Raw genomic sequence first — 25,925 nt, 5'->3', positions numbered from 1 at the left:
GTACATTCCGTCAGGCCTCGGGAAGGGTATTTGGTGCAGGCATGATGATGACGTAAGAACCTTTGGGAGGCTAACCTGGGGGTTTCCAAGTACCGCTCTTTAAAAAAATGTGAAACACGTTATGAACATGGTATGAACCAAGAATTATTTTCCTTGTCTATTTGTACCGGGCACTTGTGTTGTAACTAACTCATGCGCAATCTGCCGTTACTCTCTTGAACTAGAGGCTTGGCAGTATGAAAGAAGAAGAAGAAGAACTCTTTTTTTATTGTGAGGCAAGGCACCGCCAGCAGCAGCATTGCCATTTAATATTGAGATGCCCTTTAGCATGGGGTTGATCTTCCAAGGCTCAGTAAAATGACAAATTCACACCTAAGTGAGCATACTGTATGTACGGACTTAAAAATAAAAGACTTGCGAACTAAGGCCAGTTCGTGGGTCTTCTCATCTTTTCTTTCCACCAGAAAACATGAGTGCATATATATATATATGGCAATAGCGTGGTACTACATGCATGATACAATTGTCGTTTTAAGTTGCCTTTTTTTAACCTAGGAGAGGTTTTTTAAGCGTTTTATTTTTCATCACCAAAGCAGTACAAGTTCAATTATCTAATTTGAACTTGTGCTCAATAGTTTGTTAGGAGGAGGTCTCCCATAAGCCTTTTGGGCTTCTACCTCTCTCCCGCACGGTTTTTAACTATCAGTTATCTTTACTGTATGCATGCCCTTATTTATGTGCAAATAGATAAAATCAAAAAAATCAGTCCATGGTTACGGAGATATGATATTATTAAAAGATCACAAAAAAAAGCAATGAGAAGAGCAGCTTGTGAACGGTTACAAACCGATAACAGAGCACATTGAAATTAGACCTATTAAAAGTGTTTCAATGGCATGCAACTTTTTTAATATAACCATTCCCCGAATAAAAGTCACAACAAAACCCTACAGAGGCATCCAACAACTAACATCAGGGTTTAGAGAAGTATGGCATATTTAGTTGTCCGGTACAAATCTATTATGCGTGCAAAATGCAACTCCCGACCACATTGTCCCGATCAATTGTCGGTACGCGCGACCTGCATGTTTCCGCATCTAACGATATGAAGGTGATTTGTGTCCATGTATCGACATAGTCACGCCGCAGGAGTTTTAAAAGACTTCAAATGAGACAACGGGAATGCTGTATTTGTATGTCAATTGTTCACTTTCAGAGAGCTTCAAATTCTTGTAAGGACAAAATTGAATTTGTATCATCGTTATTGTATTGTCGGTATACTGACATAAATATATATATATATATATATATATATATATATATATATATATATATATATATGTATATATATATATATTGCTAGCCGCACCTTGTAGCCGTTAACCCGGCCACTGTACTAACATCTCATAACAACGCATCCCTACGACAGGGCAGAGTACCACCTGAGTGGCGTGATGCGATCGTCATTCCCGTCCCGAAGGAACAACCAGCAGACTTGGACAAAATGAGACCAGTGTCACTAACATCACAGTTTGCTAAAGTAGTGGAGGGTTTTGTCCTCTCGTGGCTTCTTCGCGACATCTTACCGGCGGTAGACACAAGGCAGTTGGGGAACCTCAGAGGCATCTCCACTACCCACTGTCTGATAGAGATCCTGGACTTCTTCTACAAGGGTGCAGAGGGGAAGCAATCTGTCGGTAGCCTTGTACTGACTGATTTCAGCAAGGCATTCGATAGAGTGTGCCACACGACAGCCATCACAAAACTCGTACAAATGGGTGCACGACCCTCTCTTCTCCCGTGGGTGTGCAGCTTTGTATCTTGCCGTAGACAGCGGGTCAGTTACCAGCATGCACTGTCACACTGGGAGTCACTCACTTGTGGGGTGGCTCAGGGAACTTTGCTGGGACCTCTGATCTTCTTGGCCATGATCAACGATGCTGGGACACCGAACAGCGAGTACTGGAAGTACGTCGACGACCTTAACCTGGGAGAAAACCGCCAGACTGACTCACTTTTATCCATGCAGGATGAGTTAGACAGCTTGCAGAACTGGTCTGACAGAAACCACATGCTGCTGAACCCCAAAAAGTGTTTAGTTATGCAGATTTGCTTCATGCGTCGACCCCCACCAGCCCCAGTCCTTACACTGGGAGGTAAGGTGCTCACTGTGGTGACACAAGCAAGACTGCTTGGTCTCCAGATTCAGTCGGACCTTGGGTGGGACGCACAAGTGGACAGTATGGTGACAAAGGGGAGCAGACGGCTGTTTCTACTGTGCAGACTGCGACGAGCCGGCCTTCCAACAGCTGACCTCACTGCCATCTACTGCGGGTATGTTCGACCGTTGCTTGAGTACGCAGCTCCAGTTTGGAACGCCGCCCTCAACAACAAGCAAATCAACCGACTTGAACGCGTTCAGAAACGTGCCTGTAGGATTATGCTGGGTCGGCAGTATGTTTCATATCCTGACGCCTTGCGATCATTGACTCTACAATCACTTTCTGATCGCAGACACGACCTCTGCATGAACTTTGCCAAGAAAATCCAACAGTCGCCACGCTTCTGTTCCTGGCTGCCTCCAACTCGAGGAGAACAACATGGTACACAACTCAGGAACTCATGTCTGTACCCCCAACCTAGGGGCACTAGGCGATACACGACGAGCGCCAAGCCTACACTGGCTAAACTCCTTAGTGATGACACACAGACCTGATCTGCAATTCGTTCTGGACAGTAAACGTGACAAGTTCGAACTGAGACCCAATTGAGCATGAATTGTAATTGTAATAGTCCGAAAGTATCATATTTATATTAATTGTAATTGTTAATCAGTAGATGTTACTTGTAAATATTGTAATCCTGTGAAGTTTCATGTAATATCGATAACGTTGTTCTTGTTTTACTGTATGAGTCGGCGCAATTCAGTTTCTACTGCAAAGTCGATGTTTTTACCAATAATAAACCATTTACTACTAGTACATATAAAACCTTCAACCATCCGCAAGGCGTTAGCATTGGACGGTCTATAATCTAAAGTGTCTTCTTTCCTACGTAAAAGTACCGTTAAAGCAACTGGATAGATCTTCTATGGGTGACTGTTATTTCGCACATCCACCTACCTGAATGTCTAAGCTATATAGCTATATAAATCACTACTGAAATTTCTTTGAAAACCATTATATGTAGCATTTGAAATTTATCATTATCAATTTCAGCAACAGTTTGGTTCTATGGGTTTATTTTCTATCAGTAAATCAAATTTAAATTCAACCTGAAAAACCTGTTTCACATACTGATTCAAGTTGGCAGACGAATTGACAGGAATATCAGCCTTGAAATGAGTAAAATGTGAGATATATTGTAGTCCCATCGGGGTTAAGAGGCTCCCAGCCTATAGTAAATAGATTACTGATACTTGTCATATACATGTGAAGGAATAGCTCATAGCAGGGTTTTACTCTTACTATGATTCACAGGAAGAACTATTATTCTACATGACAACATAGCAAAACAAACACGTACGCTCATTTATTTAGACACCCGTAGAGGGGTTTAGACAAGATTTACGTACATGTACATCAGGACTACTTGGCAAATCAATGCCTGGCTAATTAGAATAACCTTTTGATGGGCCGAGTTACATGTAAGTAGTAGGGTTAAGTAAATGTATAAAAGAAACAATATTTCACTTATGATTTGTACAATGTTACACACGACACCTAAGTGGCATTTCTCTGATTTTACTGATAGAGTCGCAATTCATAATGTGGATGCTGTATAAGATCACACTGCCATGTAGTATCCATGTTGATTGTATCAATACAGCGAAGTGAGGTATAGAGAAACAGGGTTTTTATCTATCTTCATATCTTCATGGATGTAGTATTTGAAACCAGAGCAAACAACTTGATGTGGGCGTAGGCCCCAATTTGATATGTAACAGTTTGTTCTCGTATCTCATAAATGCTGATGTGCTGGAAAAAGAAATTTGTTGAAAACATTTAAGCAATAGGACAAGGTTTTTGCCAAGATTTACTCTGCTTTTAAGATGACTGTTTTCTACATTTTACCTAAAATGTTGTAGTTCACACATCTGAGAGGGTCTGCATGCTCTTTTCCGTAAGGCGTAGGCAGCCTATTTTATTTCCCGTAATTCGTAGGGAAAACCATCTTATCTACATAAATCGTAGCGAGTCGACCAAATTTAGCGTAATTGCCTTCCTTGATATAGCGTAATACGTAGGGTGTTCTTCTGAATTCAGCGTAAATCGTTGTCGGGACCCCCCATGCAGACCCTCATCTGAGAACTAAGAAAGTACATTTGTAAATCGCTGCTCTTTTACTTTTATTTTCAAAATTATACAAACTGTACAATCAGTGACACCATAAACATGCGTGCAACATTCATTCACGAAGTTGCCAAGACAAGAAATTGACTTGAGTAATACAGTTTTGATTAGTGTAAATCAGATGAAACAGATATACTGAATGTAGCCCTTCAAAAATTAGAGTACGATGTCAGGAAAAGACGTGGGCAATGAAGACAGCTGATTGACTGTATTAAATTGGTCAAGTGAAAACTATGCCTCTTTGGTTTGTCCAGAAATCGAATCATATTAATGTGCTTGGAGATCAGTATAACCTATTATCAGTATTACACCTGGTCCAGTCATCTAATGCATTTTATTCATAGTGTTTTTCCTCATAAATGGAAAGTTACTTGCTTCAACCCTATCCAGACCGGGGGGGGGGGGGGTCTAAAAGTGCCTGTGATAACTTTGACGTCGAAGAACTGCCGAACGACGTGTGCTAGGACGACGAAACTTGGTGACTTTTCCTAAAATATTGTTAGCAACAATTCTGAGAAAAAAATTTTAGTTTGTGATTTTTCGTGTTGCCATGGCAACGGGTTTCTGACAGGCATATTTTGCCAAATTTACTAATTTCAGTTGGAATTATGGGATTTCATAGTTTTATTGCTAAACCAAACTTGTTTATCTATATTATTAAGATGCTGTGTAATTTTAAGTTACATTTCTAATTAATTATTCATAATTTATGCTAATTTGATTACGTCATGGGTCAAAATCCAAGATGGCGGACAATGCCATTTTCAGCGATAAATACATGTTATTTTTAATCAAATTCCGTCAAAATCTTTTATTTTCTTACAAAAAAACAATCATTTAAACCTTTTTCGTCCACTTCCATTGGGTTTCGGGGTTATATGTGGAAAAAATCGTATTTTAGAAAATTCAAGCTTGTCGATCCAAGATGGCGGACAAATGACGTCATTTTCTGACGTCATATTAGCGTCAGTGTTGTCGTCATTGGCAACAAAAGACTTGGCAGACTTAGACACCAATACGATAACCTTTATAGTCATCATTTTCTTTAATACCTTTAAGTATAGCGGAAATTTCATATGTAGACGATTTAAGCCTAAAATATGACATTATGACGTCATAATTATGTCATATTACGCCATAACGATACTAAACTTACGGAAAATATAAAACTTTACTAGTACATCATCCCCTCCAAATTTGGTGATCGTAACCCAAGCCGTTTTGAAATTACGAAGGGGGGGTCAGAAGAGCCCCTCCCCCGGTCCCAGGTATCCCAAAAAAGCCCGGCCTGGATAGGGTTAATACAAATGACTTACATTATGCCTAGGTTACACATAGCAGAATTTAGCTCCCGAGCACCAGGCCAGTTTAGGCCACGCCTACCTTTTAGCGCCGAACATCCCGACCTATAGCCGCAGACTGCCGAATCACTCCTGACTGATTCCCAACCCATTGCTGACCCTCTCACGACTTGAAATGGAAATTATCAGCGATTTTCAAAAAAGTGGCCATTTTCGTTTTTAATCAACACAATCCTTTCTTCTATCTTGTAAACATCACCAAAAGATCAAATTTGGATCACAGAAAGCTCTAATGCGGCATTTATGGTTCTATCTTCACTGTGCGCTCATTGGTTGATCATGTGATCATGTGAATCACGTGATTTCCTTCCACCATATAAGTACAGAACACACCACCTATCTGTCTCTCTTTGGATTCATCCGAGCAGCCGGTGTGAGGGACCTTGGCTCGGAGAGGGCATTGTTTGTGCAACCACGTTTTTCCACGTTCTGAGTTTTGACTGTGTACGAGAAAAGGTTTGAAGGAAACTCGGGTTTCTACCTTTGTTTAGTGTTGGTGGGCCTGCGCTTTTTGTTCGTCTTAAGCTGAGTTTGTTGGGTTTAGAGCGTGAGTTTTGGGAAAGTCGTGGAGAGGGCGCAGGGGAGATTTGCATGTGTTTGCCGTTGCAGGGTGGGTATTGAGTGAACATTTTTTCTGGTAAATGGGTTTACAGGAAATGCGGTAGGCATTGTCTGTACGTGGGGGGAGGGAAACTCGTGTCATGATTCCCTTGTGACCGCGTGCGGTGTGTGCCAGCGCGGCGGAGGATTGCTCGAGTGGGTTTAGTTTTTGGATGTGTGTCAAAGTCAATTCTGACGGTGTCTGTATTTGTGGTGAAGTTTCAGTATGTCCCAAACACCGAGGGTGCCTACCGGAGGGCAGTTGCCGTCCAGGACGCAGCAACTTCCGAGAGTGGCAGCCCCACAGCCGGTAGCTCAGGTAGCTTCGGGGATACCAGTACAGCAGCAGCAGCAAGCACCACCGCAGGCTCCGGCGGCCCAACAGCAGGCGCTACCGGCACAGCAGCAAGGACTACCGGCACAGCAGCAGGCACTAACGGCACAGCAGCAACACGCTCCGCAGGCACCGCAGGCGGCACAGCAGGCACCGCAGGCGGCACAGCAGGCACCGCAGGCGGCACAGCAGGCACTGCCGGCCCAGCAAGTTCAGGGGGCCCAACAGCAAGTTGTTCAGGGACAAGTCGCAGGAGGACAAAACCAACAGGTGATTAGGCTTCAAATTTTTTTTTTTTTTGGTATCAGGTTTGGGGACGTTGTTGGTTTTTCTATGTCGGGCATGGTTGCATGTTCCTTGATAGTTCGACTGATTTGTTGTGTGATGCTTGGGAGGGGTTATTAGACTGATAACGTTGAACATTGTTTGGGTTTGTATTTATATGGCAACGGTCACCCGCGGGCTCCGTTTCGGTCGTGCTGAGCGTTTGCTGCCTGGTTCCATGGTGCAGATGCTGAGGTGCGTTAGTCGGCCAGCCTTGTGGGTGGCGGGTGTCTAAGGGGAAGCAACGCGTATGTGCAGTTTCTCTGGTCGCCGGGCTGGGTGTTCGTGTTCCTGGTACGCGAATACTTGGCGGTGGTGACTGGTCTTCCTGTGCATGGCGGGTGTTTTCATTGTGTGTGAAGCAACGCGCACTTGCGAGTGCCTGACTGTTCGTGCTGGGCGTTTGCGGCCTTGTGTTAAGGTCTGTGCAAACGCTTAGTAGCGTCGGTCGGGCAGCCTCGTGGGTGGCGGGTGTTTCATAGGGAAAACGACGCGTATGTGCAGTTTTTCTGGTTGCCGGGCTGGGTGTTCGTGTTCCTAGTACGAGAATACTTGGCGGCGGTGACTGGTTTTCCTGTGCATGGCGGGTGTTTTTTCATTGTGTGTGAAGCAACGCGCACTTGCGGGTGCCTGACTGTTCGTGCTGGGCGTTTGCGGCCTTGTGTTAAGGCTAGTGCAAATGCTGAGTAGCGTCGGTCGGGCAGCCTCGTGGGTGGCGGGTGTTTCATAGGGAAAGCGACGCGCATGTGCAGTTTTTTCTGGTTGCCGGGCTGGGTGTTCGTGTTCCTAGTACGCGAATACTTGGCGGCGGTGACTGGTTTTCCTGTGCATGGTGGGTGTTTTCTTTTTGTGTGAAGCAACGCGCACTTGCGGGTGCCTGACTGTTCGTGCTGGGCGTTTGCGGCTTGTGCAAACGATGAGTAGCGGCGGTCGGGCAGCCTCGTGGGTGGCGGGTGTTTCATAGGGAAAACGACGCGTATGTGCAGTTTTTCTGGTTGCCGGGCTGGGTGTTCGTGTTCCTAGTACGCGAATACTTGGCGGCGGTGACTGGTTTTCCTGGGCTTGGCGGGTGTTTTCATTTTGTGTGAAGCAACGCGCACTTGCGGGTGCCTGACTGTTCGTGCTGGGCGTTTGCGGCCTTTGTGTTAAGGCTTGTGTAAGCGCTGAGTAGCGTCGGTCGGGCAGCCTCGTGGGTGGCGGGTGCTTCATGGCGAAGAAGGGTCCGCATGTAAGGCGGCATGTTGTGATGAAACACTAACTGCAGAGGTGTTATGTGTTACGCTAGGCCTGGGACATCAGGGCGGAGTTTCTGGCGTTGAGACAACAGATCGACCGGTTGCAGGGACGGTCGGTTGATGGCATAAAGGAAGAGATCCTCCTACTGGCTGCAAGGCCGTTAGCGGCCTTTGATCATCGTAGGGCAGTGGCGTTGTTGGAGACACTGGCGAACCAGGCTCGGGTGCAGGGCCACCCCATGGCTGAGGAATATGAAATTATCCTACAAAGAGTGCGCCCGGTAGCTAGGTCACCACGCTTTAAAGATGTGCTCATGGACCTCCTCGGATCGCCAATACTTAAAAAAGTGAATAAGAGTATGGCTGGATGCTTTAAAACACTGAATGCAATGTCAGAGGTTTTTGAGTGTGAAGACCAAGGCGAGACCATGTCGTATAGTAGGGCGAATAGAGCTAATACTAGCAATTGGTTTGAGCCGTACAAGAATCAAAGTCCGAGGAGGTCTAGTAGTAGGAGAAACCGAGGCCCCCGCCCAGAGGATGAGTGTCCCAGATGCGGGCAGAAGGGACATTGGGCTAGAGGGTGTACTAACCCAAAGAAAAAACGCTAATGTATTTTTGTGTCATGTACAATGATGTTTGATATCTCTCGAGAAGAAGTATGGAAGTGTTTTCATGGCAAAGTACAAAAGAAGGGGGATTTGTCTCACAAATGGAAGTATTGAAGTTTATTTAAAGCCATGTACAGAAGAGATGTGATGAGTATCAAAGTAAAGGATTGGAGTTGATGTTTAACATTCTGAAACATGATGCGTGTTTATAAAATTTTTCTTTTCTTTGCTCGATTTTGTTGTAAGCCTGGCAGTGGATACTGTTGTAAAAGTCAGGTTTGTTATGTACTTTTGAGATGTGATATGTGAGGGGAATCTCATATGAGTTTGCAAAGGCTGTGCGGAAAAATGGAAATTGACTTGGACTGGACTGGATCATGATCATGATCATGATTAAATTGTATGTGGCAATCTACGTTTTGCTTGTGTGTTTATGTGAGCGTGTGTAATCTCGCTAGTGATTAGTCACATTTGGCAATTGGTCGACAAAAGATTGTTTTGGAAATGGAAAGATAGTAACAACTAGAAGTTCATTTGGAATGGGAGTATAACAACAAACAAAATCAAATTGAAACAAAATCAAATTAGAGAGTCAAGGTTCTGTGTGTATTGACCATCGTCATCAGTTGGTCGATGTGATCACACATGTTCGTTCTTTTTGTTCTGACCGATCAGAAGTAAATGGCCAACATTTCGTACATTAGTTGATAAGTTAGTTAGTTTACGGCTAGGGGGGCAGGGTTGAGCAGCATGAGAGATCGAGCAGGACTAGTGAAAAGAATGGAGTTCCGACACATGGTGTGTATGAGAGAGTTCGGGTGAGGGGTTTTGTCACAGTGGGCTGTGTGCAGGTCATAATAAGACATGTGAAAGAGACAGGTAACAGATACAATATGAGGGGTTGCTGGATAAATTTCAATTTCTCGGTTTTGTTTTATGCAGTTGTAGAATAGTAAGGTGATTGAGGCTCGGTTGGGGTAACGAGGAGGCAAGGGGGATGTAAGTTTTGTGTGCGGTGAGGTTACCGAGGGTTGAGAAATACATTTTTTCTAGAGGAGATGTTTTTCTCCTGTTTTCAGACACAGCAAAGCTTCACTCCAGACATCCACGAGTTCGAGATGCGCTTTCCGATGGACCCGTTCAGCGCCTACCAAGAATACCTGAGGAGAAAAGTAGGATGGATTACAAGGAAGAGGGATGGGAGAGTTGAGATTCCGCCGGCAGTGATAGATGTTTCTAGGGGTAAGGTGCACGCGTCAGCGGATTCCCTAATGTTTAGGGACCCTGATTGCTTCATTGCGGGGGAGATCCACAAACACCCTGAGGTGTGGAGGGACATAGTGAAAGGGACCGATCAGGAAGAGATGGTAATGGATTGGATAGAGAATGGCGTCTCTTTATCAAGTTTCATCCAGCCATTTCAGGGCAGTTATAAAGGGGTCAGGTACCCTCTGACGGCTTTTCCACCTTCAAGATATTTCCCAAATTTACCTAGCTGTGAACCGTTTGCAGAGTTTGTCTCAAGGTCAATTGAAAGTAGAATCACCTCTGGAGCAGTCACTATTTGGGGGAGGGTCGGGTCAGTCCCACCGCCATATTTGGTCTTGCCGTTGACGGTAGAACCCTCTAAGCCACGGTTGTGCCATGATCTTGATTTTTTTTATTTTATTTATTTTGCACAAGCATTAAAAAAGTTAACATAAAACAAATTAAAGGATGAAGGTACATGCAGGGGGGAAGAAAAAAGCCTCGTGGCTTGTACAAAGTCTTCCTCCAAAGAAACAAGATTGAATAGACGGGTAAAAATTATACATTAGACAATAATGTAACCAAAAGAATTAACAAAATGGAAATAAATCATAATAGTTCAATAATTGATAACTAATGCAATATCATAACGGCGAAATGAATGAAATGATGTAATAAGAATATAACGTTGAAAGAAAAGTAACAACTGACAATGAATGGGAGATTAATTAAATGTTTGATTATCTAATAATGACTTTTTAACAGGTTTTTGAAGATGGGTGGGGAATGACAAAGATGTAAGGCTTCACTTAAACTATTCCAGATTTGCGGACACTTGAACAACATGGAAAACTTTCTTTGTTGTGTTTTTACTTGTATCTGTTTTAAATGGTTAGACTGTCTGGTATTGTAATGATGGTGGTCTGAATTGTGATGGAAAAGGTTCTGGAATTGCTTTGGTATACAAGAACTATTAATTGTTTTGTGAACAAAAAGGCAACTTTGCAGTTTGTTTATATCATATATAGTTAATACTTTTAAATTACGAAACAAAGATGCAGAAGGGAATGTATACGACACATTTGAGACTATTCGGACGAAGCGTTTCTGCAGAAGAAGTAGAGGTTTAAGTGATGTGGAGTACGTACTCGCCCATACGATGTTACAATATGCAAGATAGGGATATAGTAAACTATAGTATAATATCATATATGTTTTAGAAGATAGTAGCGTTGCGATTTTTCTGACAATACCTATGTTTTTATAGATTTTTTTGCAAATAAGGTCAATATGTTTTTTCCAGGTAAGTTTGTCATCAATGGTGACACCTAAGAAACACGTGTGCGTAACTTGATTAATTGGTGTGTTATTAATAGCTATTTTAACATTTTCCTTACTGTATTTTTTCTTCCCTGCAAAAATAATGAAATTTGTTTTCTTGACATTTAAGGATAATTTGTTAATTTGGAACCATTTGTTTACTTTGTCTAATTCTCTATTCATTTTACTGACTAATATATCAAGGTCAGAATGTCAGTTTTCAGTTTATTTATTTATCCAGGAAAATACATCGCCTACTGGCGTTTTTCAATACCTCCTGGGGGGCCGGGAGACCCCAACATAAAATAACACAAAATCACAACAACTGAATCAAAATTGAAATCAAAGGTCAAACTTAAATAACTAAACTTCAAGTGTCAACTATTTACAATACAAATAACTCAGGATAACTTAATATAATGATGGTAGTAATAATAACAATAATAACACATTCAGGCAGTGGATCAACTTAAAATCAAAGTAACGAAAAGTGGAATTTGCATATCAATGTGTCGCTGGTCGGGCAGTGTTTGTTTCAAAGTCGATTTGCAAATGAAAAATAACAGTCAGAAGAGAACATAAATGTCAGTCTTAGCATCAAAACATAATACAGAAATCAAACAAAAGGATCCACTGTGATATGACAGGAACTAAAATTAAAATATATACAATCAGAATCCTTTAGTCCTGGTACAATCGTTTAAACTGTGACAGTGTCCTCGCAGATCTTAATTGGGACGACAGGGAATTCCAGAGCACCGCCCCTGAGTATGAAAAAGCTTTCTTTCTATATTCAGATTTAGCTTTAGGCAGCAGGAGTCCACCTTGTGATCTAAGACGGGTATTATGTGTGTGTATTTCTGAGAGTTGGGAGAACAATGCAGTAAGATGGGGAGGGGTCATGCCGTTAAGTGCCTTGAAAACGAGCGTTGCCTTACTTCTTTTATGTACATCAACTATTTGGACCCATCCAAGACTACGTAAGACGTTTGATGTAGAAGTATGGCGATCGTACCCCATGATCACGCGACCAGCTCTAGTTTGGAGTTTCTGTAGTTTATCCAGACTTCCTTTACCCCCTTGATCCCAGACAGTGCTGCAATACTGTATGTGTGGGAGAAATAGGGCTTTGTAAATTGTGAGCAGCGCCTCTCTATCCAGGTAGTGTTTAAGGTACTTCATTATTCCGATTATTTGAGCTAGCTTCTTGTTAAGATGATCACAGTGATCATGCCACTTTAACATGTTGTCAATAATGACTCCAAGATACTTGAATTTATCAACTTGGTCAAGAGTAGTGCCAGCTAAAGTAATATCTAATTCAGTGTTAATGTCGTTTGCTCTTGACGAACCCACTAATATCGTTTTACATTTCGTGGGGTTTAACGACAATTTGTTAGCCGCAAACCACTGGGAAAGTCTGGCTGAGTCGCTCTGGATGGCCTGCTCAATTGCCTGTACATTGCGTGCCGCGAAGTAAATTATCGTATCGTCGGCATACAGTGCAATCTTACAGAGTTGCATGCAATTTGGTAAGTCATTCACATATATGATAAACAGAAGTGGGCCTAATATTGACCCTTGAGGGACTCCGCAGGTGACATTGATAGCTGAGGATAGAACTGAGTTAATGCATGTAGACTAATATATCAAGGTCAGAATGTGATGAAAACAAGTTAGTATCATCTGCAAATAGTAGTGCATAAAGTTCATCAGATACATAAGCCAAATCGTTGATATATATTGAGAAATAGTAGAGGACCAAGAATAGAACCTTGAGGGACGCCACAGGAAATTGATCTTGTATCTGAGGAGTAGGTATTATTAGAAACATACTGTTTTCTGTTAGATAAATAGTCTTTTAGCCATGTGAAAACATATCCTTGAAAGCCATAGCAGTTAAGTTTTTCTAATAGAATTTTATGGTTCACGGTGTCGAATGCTTTCGACAAGTCCAGAAACACACCAATGGTGAATTCATTCTTTTCTATGGCCGAGGTAATTTTATCTACTAATTTCAAAAGTGTCATATATGTTGAATGGTGTTTACGGAAGCCATATTGGTGTTCATGGAGGATGTTGTTATCTTCTAAGTGCTGTAGAATTCTCTTGTATACTAATTGCTCTAGGACTTTTGAAAATACCGGCAAAACTGATATGGGGCGGTAATTTGACAGTAAACAGGTGTTTCCCGATTTGAAAAGCGGTATGACTTTGGCTATCTTTAAATCATTTGGGACCATACCAGTTTCCAAGGACAATTTTAATATATAAGTGAGGGGCTCTAGTATTGAGCTGCTGACTTGTTTTATTAAGGAGGTACTTAATTCATCATTACCAGGAGCAGAGTTCTTAAGATTACAAATAATATTCTGGACTTCGGATACAGTGGGTGTTTCAAAGAAGCTATAAGATGGGTAGACATTGTTAATGAAAGATAGAGGAGAACAGTCAGTCTTGTCGATCTTTTTAGCTAATGAGGGTCCAATATTAACAAAAAAGTTATTGAAGGCATCTACAATGTCTTGTGGGTTTGATATTTCATATGTGTCGTCACAGAGTTTGCTAGGAAGGACATTCGATTTCTTTTTTTTATTAAGAAGCTCGTTTATCAATTTCCATGTGTTTCTTATGTTATCTGTTGTCTCCTTGAATTTTTTGTGATAGTGATTCCTTTTAGATAAGCGAATTAATGTGTTGAATTTATTTCTGTAAGTTTTATATGTCTGGAAAGAAGTTGGATTTGGATTCCTTACATATTTTTTGTATAACTTGTTTTTCTTGATGGACGATTTATGAAGCGCAGGAGTGAACCAGGGTTTGTTCTTTTCTACATTACGTTCGGAGTGAGTAACAATCGGGAAACATTCTTCAAACAGAGAAGTAATGACTTGAATAAAATGACTGTAGGCATCATTTGTGTTAGAGTAATTGTATAATTTGTCCCATGTTACATCCGCTAATTGGTTTTTGAATTTAGTGATATTGGAACTAGTAAATTTGCGCAAACGTCGTTTTGTACTGTTAGTTTTACTCACATCGGATTTACATTTCATTATGTAAAATATAGGTAAATGGTCCGAAATATCTGTTACAAGAGTGCCAGAAGTATAGGATTCAGGTAAGGAGTTTGTTAATATATTATCGATTAGGGTCGCAGATTTGTCAGTTATTCTTGTTGGTTTGGTGATTGTGGGATACATACAACACGAGAATAACATATTTAAAAAATCTGTCGTTAGAGTATGTCTTTCATTTTTTAGTAAGTCTATATTGAAATCGCCAAGAAGAAAACATGTTTTACCTTCCTTACTTATTGTATCCAGTGTTGTCGCAAGATGACTAGTAAAGTCCTTAATATCCGTGTCAGGTGGTCGGTATACACATCCTAATATCATATTCTTACGAGTAGGAGAGGAAGACACTGGAAGTTCAATAAAAATGGACTCCACATTTCCCTCATGCGAATGTATAGTTAAATCGTCCCTTTGTACAAACTCAAGATTTTCGCGTATAAAGAGAGATACTCCACCACCAACTCTGTTCGATCTACAACGATGTACTGAGGTATAGTTTGGGAAATCATACAGTTGAGAAGTACTTTGAGTTAGCCATGTTTCAGATAAACCTATAATAGAGAAGTCATGATTTAGAGTAGATAGATAGTGGGTAAAATTGTCGAAATTTCGCGGGAGACTTCTAATGTTTAGGTGCAACACTGAGAAAGCGTTAGTGTTATGGCCTGACTTAAGGCACATGGAGTTAAACTGATCTTCAGAGTAGTTAACGCATGGGGTATTCGTATTTGTATCTAAAAAGTTTCCGTAGAAGTTTACATCTGGATCCCAGCTGTCAGTGAAGTTTGATTCCTTATCTGAGTCGAGCATGAAGGGGTTAAAGATTGTTTATTGTTTATTGTTCATTCACTCCTTTAGTTGTTAACATAACAATGCAGCAACTAATCTTCCAGGAGTAATACACATAAAACACATACAGTTTGCAACATACACACATACAACATGTCAATAAAAAATCATTAAACAAAAACACATGTGCCTTATCCAATAATCATCAATCATCCAGCCCCTCATGTGTCTTTAGCTAAGTCTCGCATATGTTTCACCAGCTGCCGTCTGAAAATCCTGGATGTGTTCGCAGTTTGCAGCTCATGTGATAGTTTGTTCCAATCTGTTGCTGCTCTATATGTGAAGGATTTTTTCAGGCTGTTTGTTTTTGGTTTTTCAGTTCTTAAGTTTTTCCGTGCCGCGTGTCTCGTGTGATAAGGTGATCAGGTTATCATCTTCAAAATTATATGGTGTACTATTGAAATCATCTGTTTGAGTGGATGTGTTGGACATGGTCTATATAAGCATAGTTAATATACAACATTACATAGTTATACATCATTACATAGTAAAATATACATGGGTGGAAAACTATATTTGAATGGTCGCATCTAGAAGTAGCATACATGAAATATTATAGGTCTACTACACACAATAAATGTAATACAGATGGAAATAAGCTTTACGACATTTCCTGATTAGTTTTCTTCCTGATGACGAGTCGGTCATAACTGATGATAGCGAACTCTCCACGTTGTCTGGCTTCCCTCATCTTTGGCACCAGCTCTGCGCGTCGTTTTCGAACTTGATCTGAAAAGTCTTCATTGATGTAAATGTTGGTATTCTTGAGGTTGGATCGGGCTCTGTTAAGGATCATTTGTTTGTCCTTGAAACGCAGTAGCTTGACCACAACTTGCCTTGGGCGGGGGGAGTCATTTCTGAAGGGACCATTCCGATGAGCTCTTTCTATTTCGATTGTCTTTGAGTCTAGTTGTAACTTTTTTGTCAGGATGTTGCGTACTTTGACTTCTGTGTCGGCCCAAGTTTCCTTGGCGTCGTCCTCTATGCCATCGATGACTACGTTGTTTCTTCTGCTCTGGTTCTCCAGATAGTCCATCTTTTTCTCCATGTCTGGCATTTGTAGAGACTTGGGATTCTTTGCTTGTTCATCAATAGTGGCTTTCAGGTTGGTTATCTCTGAATTAGCTTCGTCCAGTTTGGTTTTCAGAGTGTCAACTTCATGCTGCGAGAACTGCAAAGAAGACTTCAGCTCCTGTACTTCTCTAACTAGATTGTCAAATCGGTTATTAGTAGAGGTCATGACAGATTCTATGAATGATTGAAAGATTGATTGTTGTCTTTGTAGTAAGTCTTCATACTTTGCCTGCTGTTGCTCCAACAAATCCTTTATTGTGGACATGTCATCCTCTGACAAGTTTTGTTTCCGCGGCGGCATCGTGAGATTGATATGCAAATGACCACACCTGAGAGATATGGCGATGCTCAACTCCAGCCCTCTGCAACTCTGCAAGGGTGTAATAAAATACAGCAGCAAACGGCAGAAAGATCGCAGGAAGATAATGATATAGTATAGAAGTGATGGTGTAGTGGAATCTGCTGTTGTAAAAAAAAACTTACCGGCGGGGGCTCCTCAAAGGAGCCCGCTGCGGTTGTGACGCTTCAGGTAATATGGCGGCTGGCCAGGGCTAGTCAAACAGGAACGGCTCCCGTCTTCAGCAGATCAGACGTCGGAACCACCTCATATCAGCTCAGCAGACAGTCCACAGGCTCCAGCACACGTACACTCACAGATGAACTCGAAAAATAACTTGAGCGTACAGTTTCTGGTTAAAGATCGTAGGTAATTGAAGAGCACTGAAATTTAGCCACCTCTTTCCATGGGCGATACCAAATCTTAGGTATTTGAATCTTTGGATGAAGGAGTGTCCGTTCCGTTTGGACTCGGTAATGAATCTGACTAAGTATGTAGGGAGGGGACATTTTCAGACCAAGTGCGATGATAAGAGCGGCTATGACCATGGCAAGTTGCCATGCATAGGATTAGAACACTGGGCGTCCCTGCGTCCTTATACATAGACGACAGACACGCAAGCCAATTGGCAACAAGGGACGCACCAGGAGTAAGGCCAGAAGAACAAGCTCTCCTCGTGAGACCAAATTTTAGGGCAGCTGAAGCGGCATGTTTCATCATGTGCTATATTCTGGTCGCCTTAGGGTACTTTATTGGTCTAGGGAAGTGCCAGTTAGACCCTGTGCAATGCCTCGAATTCTTAGGGCTAGGAGCTGACTCTGTGCTTTTGGCATTTCTTTTGCCTGAAAGAAAAAAGTGGTCTTTTGCAGAGTTAAGGGAAACAGTGTTGAGCAGAAAGATGGTAAGCGTGACAACGATACAGAAATTAACGGGGAAACTTGTCTCTTTTGGTTTGGCTGTCCCAGCTGCGCGCTTGTACTGTAGGGAGATGTTCAACGCGATAAAACTCGCCTTGCGGAACGGGGAGATGGTGCAGGTGAAAGGACCGGTCAGACAGGAGCTAGAGCATTGGAGATTCCTGGACAAGTGGGAAGGGCACTTACCTTGGAGAGTTGAGAAACATGAGGTGATCGAACTTTCCTCGGATGCGTCAGGTTTCAAATGGGCAGGTATTGTTGCGACTAAGGAGGGCGCAATGCAATGTAGCGATTATTGGCGCCAAGATGAGCAGGAAGGAATCATAGCGGTCATTGAAGGAAACAGAGGCTTTGAGACAAGTTATTTTGTCAGCGCAAGAGTTGGTCAGGAACAAAAGGGTGGATGCCCGTGTAGATAATAAGAACCTGATTTCTGCATGGGAAAAACAGGGAGGGAAGAGCATTGTGCTGGCCAGAGCAATTGTAAAACTATGGGAGACAGTGGTGGATTTGAATGTGGATTTGAAGTTATCGTATGTGCCTTCAGGGGAGAATGAGGCGGACGATCCATCGAGGAGACTCTCAGCAATGGATGCTATGTTGCACAGGAAGGTCTTCGAACGGCTTGATAGGGAGTTAGGAGGGCGAGGGGGTTTCGACACTGACTTAATGGCATTGCCCTCTAATGTACAAAAGGGAAGAAGTGGTCAGGATCTGGAGTTTTTCAGTCTCCATCCAATGCCAAACTCGAAGGGGGTGAATCTGTTTGCACAAGACTTAGGAAATAGGAATTGTTATGTCTTTCCCCCTTTCCATCTTATCTCATCTGTGTTACATTTTGTCAGAGAACAGAAAGCCAAAGTGGTCATGATTGTGCCAGACAGGTACCCGAGGCAATACTGGTGGGCGATTTTACAAGGGGAGGCGATAACGAAAGTCAAGGTGGCGAATGCCGGTCAACCAGTGTTGTGGTTCCCTTCTAAGAACAGGGCTTGGCAGTTGAAGCCATCATTTTGGGATCTGTGGGCGTTCAGCCTCGGGAAACAATAGTTGATAAAGAGGAAGTGGGTATAAGGTTCGAGATCACGATATGGTGGGGGAAACCGGGTGGGTTAGGTATGGAGATATATAACCATACTTATATAGGTATATAGATATATATACATATCTCATCTGTTTTTGTCTCTCTTTCTTTTTTTCTTTATTTCTTTTCTGTTGTTTGGTCTAGGAGAAGACTTTCGGTTCTTGGGAAAGCGACATGCAAAGGCTGGATTTTCCGTTTCGACAATACCTAGGTAGTAGTCCAACGTCAAAGGGAGGCGATGGCCAAGTCTCCCGAGCCTCAGAGCCATTTTCGGTAAGTTTGGGTGGGGCGCCAAGGGCTTGGGTGCCGGCGGTTAGGTGTCAAGTTTGCGGCCATCCAAACGATTTTGATCACAATTTCTGTCAGAAATGTGGAAAGCCGAGAGTGGAGCAGATGCGGATGGATACTGTTAGAGGCAAAATAGTAGATCACGCAGCGATTGAGAGTCGTTGGAAAGAATTGGTAGGAGAGCAGGATAATTCACCTTATGCCAGGCAAAAGGGCGCTTTGGGGGATTTATTTGTAGATTTTCTTAAAACGTGCTCTCCTCCAAAGACATTGGCAACGGCTTCTCCAATCGAGGTGATAAAATTCCTGATTTGGAAAGATGGGCAAGGGAAGACGAAAGTGCATCGGGAAGAGTGTAGACAGGTTCAATGTGCGTGCCCAGTAAGGTTGGCTTTTAAAACAGTGGATAGTTATATAGGCAAACTACGAGCTATTTTCAGTGACGGTGGTAGGGGCAACGTATGACATTCTGTAGCTTCGGAATACTGTATTGGATATATGGTTAGAAATATATTAAAGATGTACATATGTTAACAAATTGATAAGAGAAGCTATTCAGGTAAATAGCCGTTGAGAGGTAGCTGTGTATGACGCATGGCCCTTCTGATCTCGTCCTCCAGGTCCTGCCCGCTCATCTCCGCCCTGAAGCGGACGTTTACCATCCTCTCCTGTTGTATGATGGCCTGCTTGGTTATTTAGAATCCCATCCTCGTCGCCAAATGTAAGAGGGCCATGTCCTCAAACCTCTTGTTCTCAGTCACCATCTGTATTCTCCCAGTCACCATGTGTATTTTCCATTGACGTCATGACATTGAGGCGCCTGAAAGTGCATGGAAGAGTCATATCTATATTTATATGTGGTATCTTGGCACGGATTGGCAAGGAATACTGTGTAACTTCAGAAGCATTCCCAACTGGGAATACTATCTACTTTCATATTCAGTATGAAGAATTTTGGTGTATAGTTTGAGTACGAAAGTTTGTTATCAGCATACATAGTTTGTTGTACATTTCGTTCATACATTCAAGTATTTTTGTTTGTGATAGTTTGAGTACAGAGGTTTGTAAGGTTGTTTTGTACTTGTACCGGAGATTTCGCAGCTTCCGATCAACCTGGGAGTCAGTACAGTTGTATCCGTTCTTTCTTAACTCCTCCGCGATCTTGCGGTACCCAGCCTTGTTCCGAACGGAACCCAACTTGTTCTGGACCTTTGCGGTCGCCCCGATCGAGAGCAGGCACTGTGTATCGGTACGCGCTGTTCGATCACACCTGGCTGGCTTAAAGGGACGTTTTGCCGCAAATATAGAAAAAAAACACAACTTTTGAATGCAAAAGATTATAAAAATTCGTCTTGGCTAAGACCGTCTCAGAAAAGGGTATTTTTCTTTACACTGAAATAGAGGAAATGACAACGTTCGTGCGTGGTGTGTGCCTATGTGGTGGTCGTTATGAAGTGCATTCTGCATTGATAACCCTTGCCATTCTATTTGCCCAGAAGACTGATTTCAGACATTGTAGTGCCCCTATTTTCTGTTGTCATCATTGCATGACAATCCCAATAATGCCCTACTACACATTACTGATTCAATTGTGCAAAATATTCTGTACGTGTAATTCATTACTGTGTTTACATACCTGCAGCAATGTCTGACACTTCACGTGTTAAAGTTCTTGCTTCAGCTGCGTATGACAAGAAATAAGTCAGTTATGGTCGATAATCTTAAAGCTGCTGTAAATGAACCAATTTTACCATTTCAAAGATTTTAAATTGTAGTAGGTGAAGTTTTAAAGGAAAGCCACAGTTGGAAAAAGAATCACAGTAGATTAGACGTATATATGTACATATGAATGTATATGATTGTTACCATTATCACATGTATTTGATTTTTATCATGTGACCTTGCCAAGTGGGGCAAAAATGTGCAATGAAGTTGTTCATTCTTCATTATTCGCCGTGTTATGATTACGTTGTTTGGGGCAACTGTTAAAGTCACGAAACAAAACCAGTTAGCATTTCTGTATTATCCATAACCACTCCGTTTTGACAAACCCTTTGTGAGCCTCGCTACCCCACGCCACCGAATACCCTCCTCAGACAGGATGTACACAAGTGCCGCCAGAAAATAGTTCCACTCAAGAAGGAAGCAGCCATCGAATTAGAGGTCGATTTTAGACCTCTGGCATTATTTCCTGCTTTGGTATAATATGTGCCTATCGATTTAAAATGAAATAGCTGTTCACGTCGAATTATTGGCTGCTGTATAGCTGGCCAGTTTGACGGCGGATGGATATGTACAGTATTTCCCGTCGCACAGTCTCGCAGCTTTAGTTGGAGAAGAAGGGCGGTGGCGAGAGGTGGGTGGTCCGTTGCCAGTACTAAAATGACATTTTCGCTGCCAAATAGTCTATGTTGACGAATTCTTGGTTAGGAATATATAAGGGATTCAAAGGAATATAGATCCTTTACCCGCGCCTTGTTGTGTAAGGCATCGTTTGGAATGTGTCTCCGAACCAACACGTCAGTTTATACATACCCTCAGGTTTTGTCCCGTACTTCTAGTTCTAATGCTAGCCAGGGTCTTGTACTATGCCGACGGCCGACGATGTTAGTCTGTTCGACCGCAATTCGTGACAAAAATTATTACTCAAGAATTAAAAGTGCGAGGCCGACCGCGGCTGACATCTGTGATGGATTATCTTGTTTACGTGTTGGTGGTCTGGGTTGGTGTACTTTGCAGTATTCGCGATTCGTTTAACTTACCAAACATCTCAGTCGTGTTTTATATTGTGAAGTGTTAATGCATGTCATAACCATGAGTACGTGGTTATCTATTGAATGTTTATCGATCGTAAATGAATTATTTCTACTGTTTATCAACTGTCTGCACTTCTCTCTGCTGGCTAAAAATACCAGCTATTGCTAGACCTAAGACATTGATTTCGTGTCAACTGGCAAAAGAAAAATTGATTGTTACTAGTACACAACTAATCTTGGTTCTTAATTTGTATTTCCTGTACAGAAGCTCCTGAGATGAGGCAAACATCAATGCAGACCACATCGACAGCTGTGCAACCCCGATAGAGAAGTTTCGTAGTCTGGTCGACAAAGTCAATATCTATCAGAAATGAACTCAACACAGCTTGCAACATCTGACCATAAAAGGAGGTTCCCAAAACAATATTTATCTACAATGAAACGTTATCATTGGTGGCGGATCAAATCGTGAGATATCGCTGATGACATCGATGTTCATTTTAGCTTGTGGCAGAACATCCAACTTACTCTGGGGTTGTTAGTCAGGTCTATTGTTACAGCTGTCCAGCCTCTTGGAAACCCAGACTTCGGGGACTGTGCCTCTGGCTCAGTGGGGGCTGGTTCAGCTTAGTTAGATGGGTTTGTTGGATGTTCAAATCGTATTTGTAGGGAACAAACCCGTACAATTTGTTATCAGTGACTGGCCAAGGCTTCCACAAGTGTTCCCAGCCAAGATAGCCACACATGCAGCGTACTATCCACCGGAACTTTGAACAGTATGAGTGAATACATTCATGTGTAAACGGTGATGACGGACGGGGCCGGTCACCGGTTGTCGTGTCCGAGGGAAAAGTCACAGAGTCTTTATTACGTCAGTTTCAAACGTCTTTTTGGTCTTCATGTAAACGATGGTTGAGGACGGAGCCGGCCACCGGTTGTCGTAAACCGAGAGAAGACAATGGCAAGGATGATGTCCAATGTCTTTATTCCAATCAAAGTCGTCTATTTTACAAAGATAGCGGCAGCACTACTCTGAAGCCAAGTGTCCGGTCGAAGTCTCTGCTAACCCGCCCTTCTGCTCGGTCGTTTAGGTGTAGTCCTGGAGTCAGGCTTTCCCGACTTCCTGACTGTCGAAGTTCCCAAAGTTTCAACTTTTATTTTGTCAATTTTTGGGATCCTCCCCTTGGCCAAATCTGAATAACAAATGCGAATCAGCCTCCCTGTCATTCATTGGGACCGTAGGAGAAAGTCTTAAAGGTTACAACCGGTATCATTACTTGTCCAAAGATAACACTTGGTATAGCACACATTCAGTGATTATTGTACTTCTAACACTTGCATCTTTTCTAGATTCAAAACAACACTTCAAGAATTGGCAAAGTTTAACAAAGGTCTTGAGAATTTGTTCCGTATGACCCCATTCTGTCTTTGATTGACATGTCAACTTACTACCCTCGGGTTTGTGCAGTCAACGATCTGATAACGTACCATAACTAATCATTATTTCTATTACTACAGAGCATCTGACTAGAGCCAAGGCCTGGGGATGGTACCAGTGAAGTTCAAATAAACAGGCTTTCCCTACGCTGGTTCTCAAACCAAGCAGTCTTTATCTGCCAAAGAATCGTTTTAGAAGACGTCCGTCGGCCGAGCTCTAGCCATCTGCGTGTTTACTTATCACGGGGGAAGATATCGCTAATCGGTCACTTGAGATGACACCCTCGCCCACAGTCCGGGGTAGTGGTCAGTTAAGGTAGGCAAAAGTAAGGAAATATATTGTTAGTCAGCTATCATTACATCAAGCGGGCCTAGCTTGCTAGGGACCTGCTTACTCCAATTATTCCATGGTGTGGCAAATAGACTTAGAGGTCTTAGGTCAAGGTCGGCGTTAGGATCTTTTACGCACTAGCCCGCTCTTTGAATGGGACGACCTCAGGTCTAAACTAGTGGTTAGGATTTGGTTTACTCTATTTCTCTCAACTCTCACCATAAACCAAGGCTCAAACAAGATGAGGTGTCAAGTTTACATTCCTTTTATTCGGACTTTGTACGGCTCACAACATTGTTCAAGATCAAGGCACAGGTACAAGGCATACAATGAGATATCAATGCATCAAATACAACTCCATTCGCATGTCAAACCTAACTTACACTATCAGGGACCCTCCCAAAAAGAGGCGAATTTGGAACACAACAGCGCTCGTCAGAATATAGGAACCATCAAATCTTACCAGGAAATCAGTTGCTTGGATGCAGTAGGAAAATCTGTCCGCGAAACATTTAGGTTATTTTGAAAACTAAGGATGAGCCAAAGTGTCGCCGTCAAGGAGACGCGGTCGGGCCGCCCGTCCGAAGGCGAGCGGCCTACCCGGAGCCGAAGACGCTGGTCTCAGAGCCAAGGGATCTTCAAGAAGAGATGGGATGAACCAAGAGGGCGCCGAAGAAGAGAAGTTCCAAGAGAGCGACCATTAGAAAAACGCGGTCAATTAGATACGAGGTTTTGCATACTAATTTAGAAGTAGCCAAACAGAAAGTCTGAGATTGGTCAACAGTTAGACTTGGGGGCGGAGACATGGTGACTCATTTTTATTGTGACGTCATGAAAGAAGGAACTTTACGTAACGATCAAAGGGGAGTTCCGTTGAAGACAGGAGAAGCTCCACCCAGGGGCGATTCACTAAGGGGTTGGGGCCTAAAGTTATCCTTGCTACAATGGGAACAGCAGTACAACCCAGATCAACTCCTAGCACCAGGAGATGAATAAGTAAGTTTTCACACATACAATTGTATGTATACTTTTTAATAGTTTCTGCTGCACCTTGCTGGTAACTGAATTGCCGACAGGTGCAAAGGGTAATTTTGCAGTAACCCTTCCTGTTAGTTTTGCTACATTCTCTTGGATTCTGAACTGCTGATTTATGTGTCGATTGAGGTCGCACTTGAACAGTAGGAACTGACGAGAATTTTTAATGTAATTTAGAAGTAAACAATTGGCTGTATCGATGAATCATCAATTTGCAATGTTTTGTTCTATAATTCTGAAGTACTAGTAGTACTAGTTAAGTACAGGTAAGGGCCAAGGTTGGGGCGGCAAATCTGGCACTCTGAACGCCTCACCCATCGGGCGCTGGATGTGATATGTAGGCTCATCTCAACCTTAACTTTCACGGCCGGCCACTGACCACAGTCAGGGTAGACGCGAGACGGTGACGGCCGCGGGGTCGCGATATGCCTCGGAGAGGAGGGCATTCACGTCCGTTTTCTTTCTCGTTGTGAGGCAGGCCACCTCTTGTTTTGCATCCCCCTGTAAGTGACGCAAAATCAAGTTAGCCCTCTGGCTTGATGGCGTGCTCCACGAATTGAGTGTACGGTCGACGTCCTCCAACCACTCTTCGAAAGGGTCCTTTCCCGAAAACGTCGGCAGCCTCTGATCCCATGTCACGACAACCGCAGGGTTCGCAGAGTTCTACAAAATATGTTAATATATAACAGTTATGTTCAACTCTACCTTTTTATATAGCTATTAATATTCTGTACAAGTCTGTAGGCCTGTTGTGCCCAAAGTTGGTAATGAATTTGCAAGAAACCAAGCTGTACATTTAAGTTGACCTACATGCCCACTTGTAGGAAGTTCATAATTTCCTGATAGTGAGCATCTGCAAATGCCTCTAGCTGGCCTCTAGGAATTTGCCTGTCATTTTTTTTCCTGAAGGCGTTGTTGTTGGTTCTTTCCTTTGTACTTCCAGTTTTCGAAGGGGAAATCAGGTTTCCCAGTGTCGGCTAACTCACGGTAGACAAGACAAACCAATGCATTGCTCCTTCAGGTGTTCTAGTAAGGGTTCACTTGACCACTGGCCATGAAGTTAATGAATGCATCTAACGAGGGTGGCATATATCTGACAATAGTTTTGCGTTTGTATTCAGATACAAACACTTGAAGTGCCTTAGGACGCTGTTCATATGTCAGCTTACATTTGTACCTTTGTCAGATTTGTCGGTCTAACTTAGCCAGTTCAGGGTGCAGCTTGTGAGGTTGAATTTCAGGTACAACTACGACCTCCTCATCATGATCAGAATCTGAGCAGGTGTCTGTCCAGTGTCTGTCATGGCCTGATGATGAAGTGGAGGGAACTGAAAGTGATGTTTTCTTTTTCTGCA

At 42.6% G+C, this 25,925-nt stretch overlaps 1 protein-coding gene and 1 long non-coding RNA gene across 2 annotated transcripts; both read left to right on the top strand.

The window, feature by feature from the left end:
* The first annotated feature begins 8,178 nt into the window (after positions 1–8,178).
* LOC118418268 lies at positions 8,179–18,133 on the top strand. The gene is made up of 6 exons (XM_035824114.1): positions 8,179–8,199; positions 8,257–8,478; positions 9,897–10,059; positions 10,330–10,461; positions 17,140–17,271; positions 17,466–18,133. Exons 1-6 carry the CDS (start codon positions 8,179–8,181, stop codon positions 18,056–18,058), a joined length of 1,263 nt encoding a protein of 420 aa, XP_035680007.1. The 3' UTR covers positions 18,059–18,133.
* Positions 18,134–20,978: 2,845 nt separating this feature from the next.
* On the top strand, positions 20,979–24,781 carry LOC118418439. Its single transcript, XR_004831460.1, has 2 exons — positions 20,979–21,367; positions 22,033–24,781. It is a non-coding gene; the product is annotated as an uncharacterized LOC118418439 (long non-coding RNA).
* The last annotated feature ends 1,144 nt before the right edge of the window (positions 24,782–25,925 follow it).

The sequence above is a fragment of the Branchiostoma floridae genome, chromosome 6 (assembly GCF_000003815.2).
Source record: "Branchiostoma floridae strain S238N-H82 chromosome 6, Bfl_VNyyK, whole genome shotgun sequence".
In the NCBI taxonomy this organism is placed as follows: domain Eukaryota; kingdom Metazoa; phylum Chordata; class Leptocardii; order Amphioxiformes; family Branchiostomatidae; genus Branchiostoma; species Branchiostoma floridae.
Note: the sequence above shows the minus strand (reverse complement) of the source record. Positions and strands in the feature narration are given on the sequence as shown.

Coding starts and splice junctions, on each gene's coding strand:
- LOC118418268 (XM_035824114.1), top strand. CDS start 8,179: ATGGCGAAGAAGGGTCCGCAT. Junction 8,200..8,256: donor TGGCGAAGAAGGGTCCGCAT/GTAAGGCGGCAT, acceptor GTGTTACGCTAG/GCCTGGGACATCAGGGCGGA. Junction 8,479..9,896: donor ATGAAATTATCCTACAAAGA/GTGCGCCCGGTA, acceptor TCCTGTTTTCAG/ACACAGCAAAGCTTCACTCC.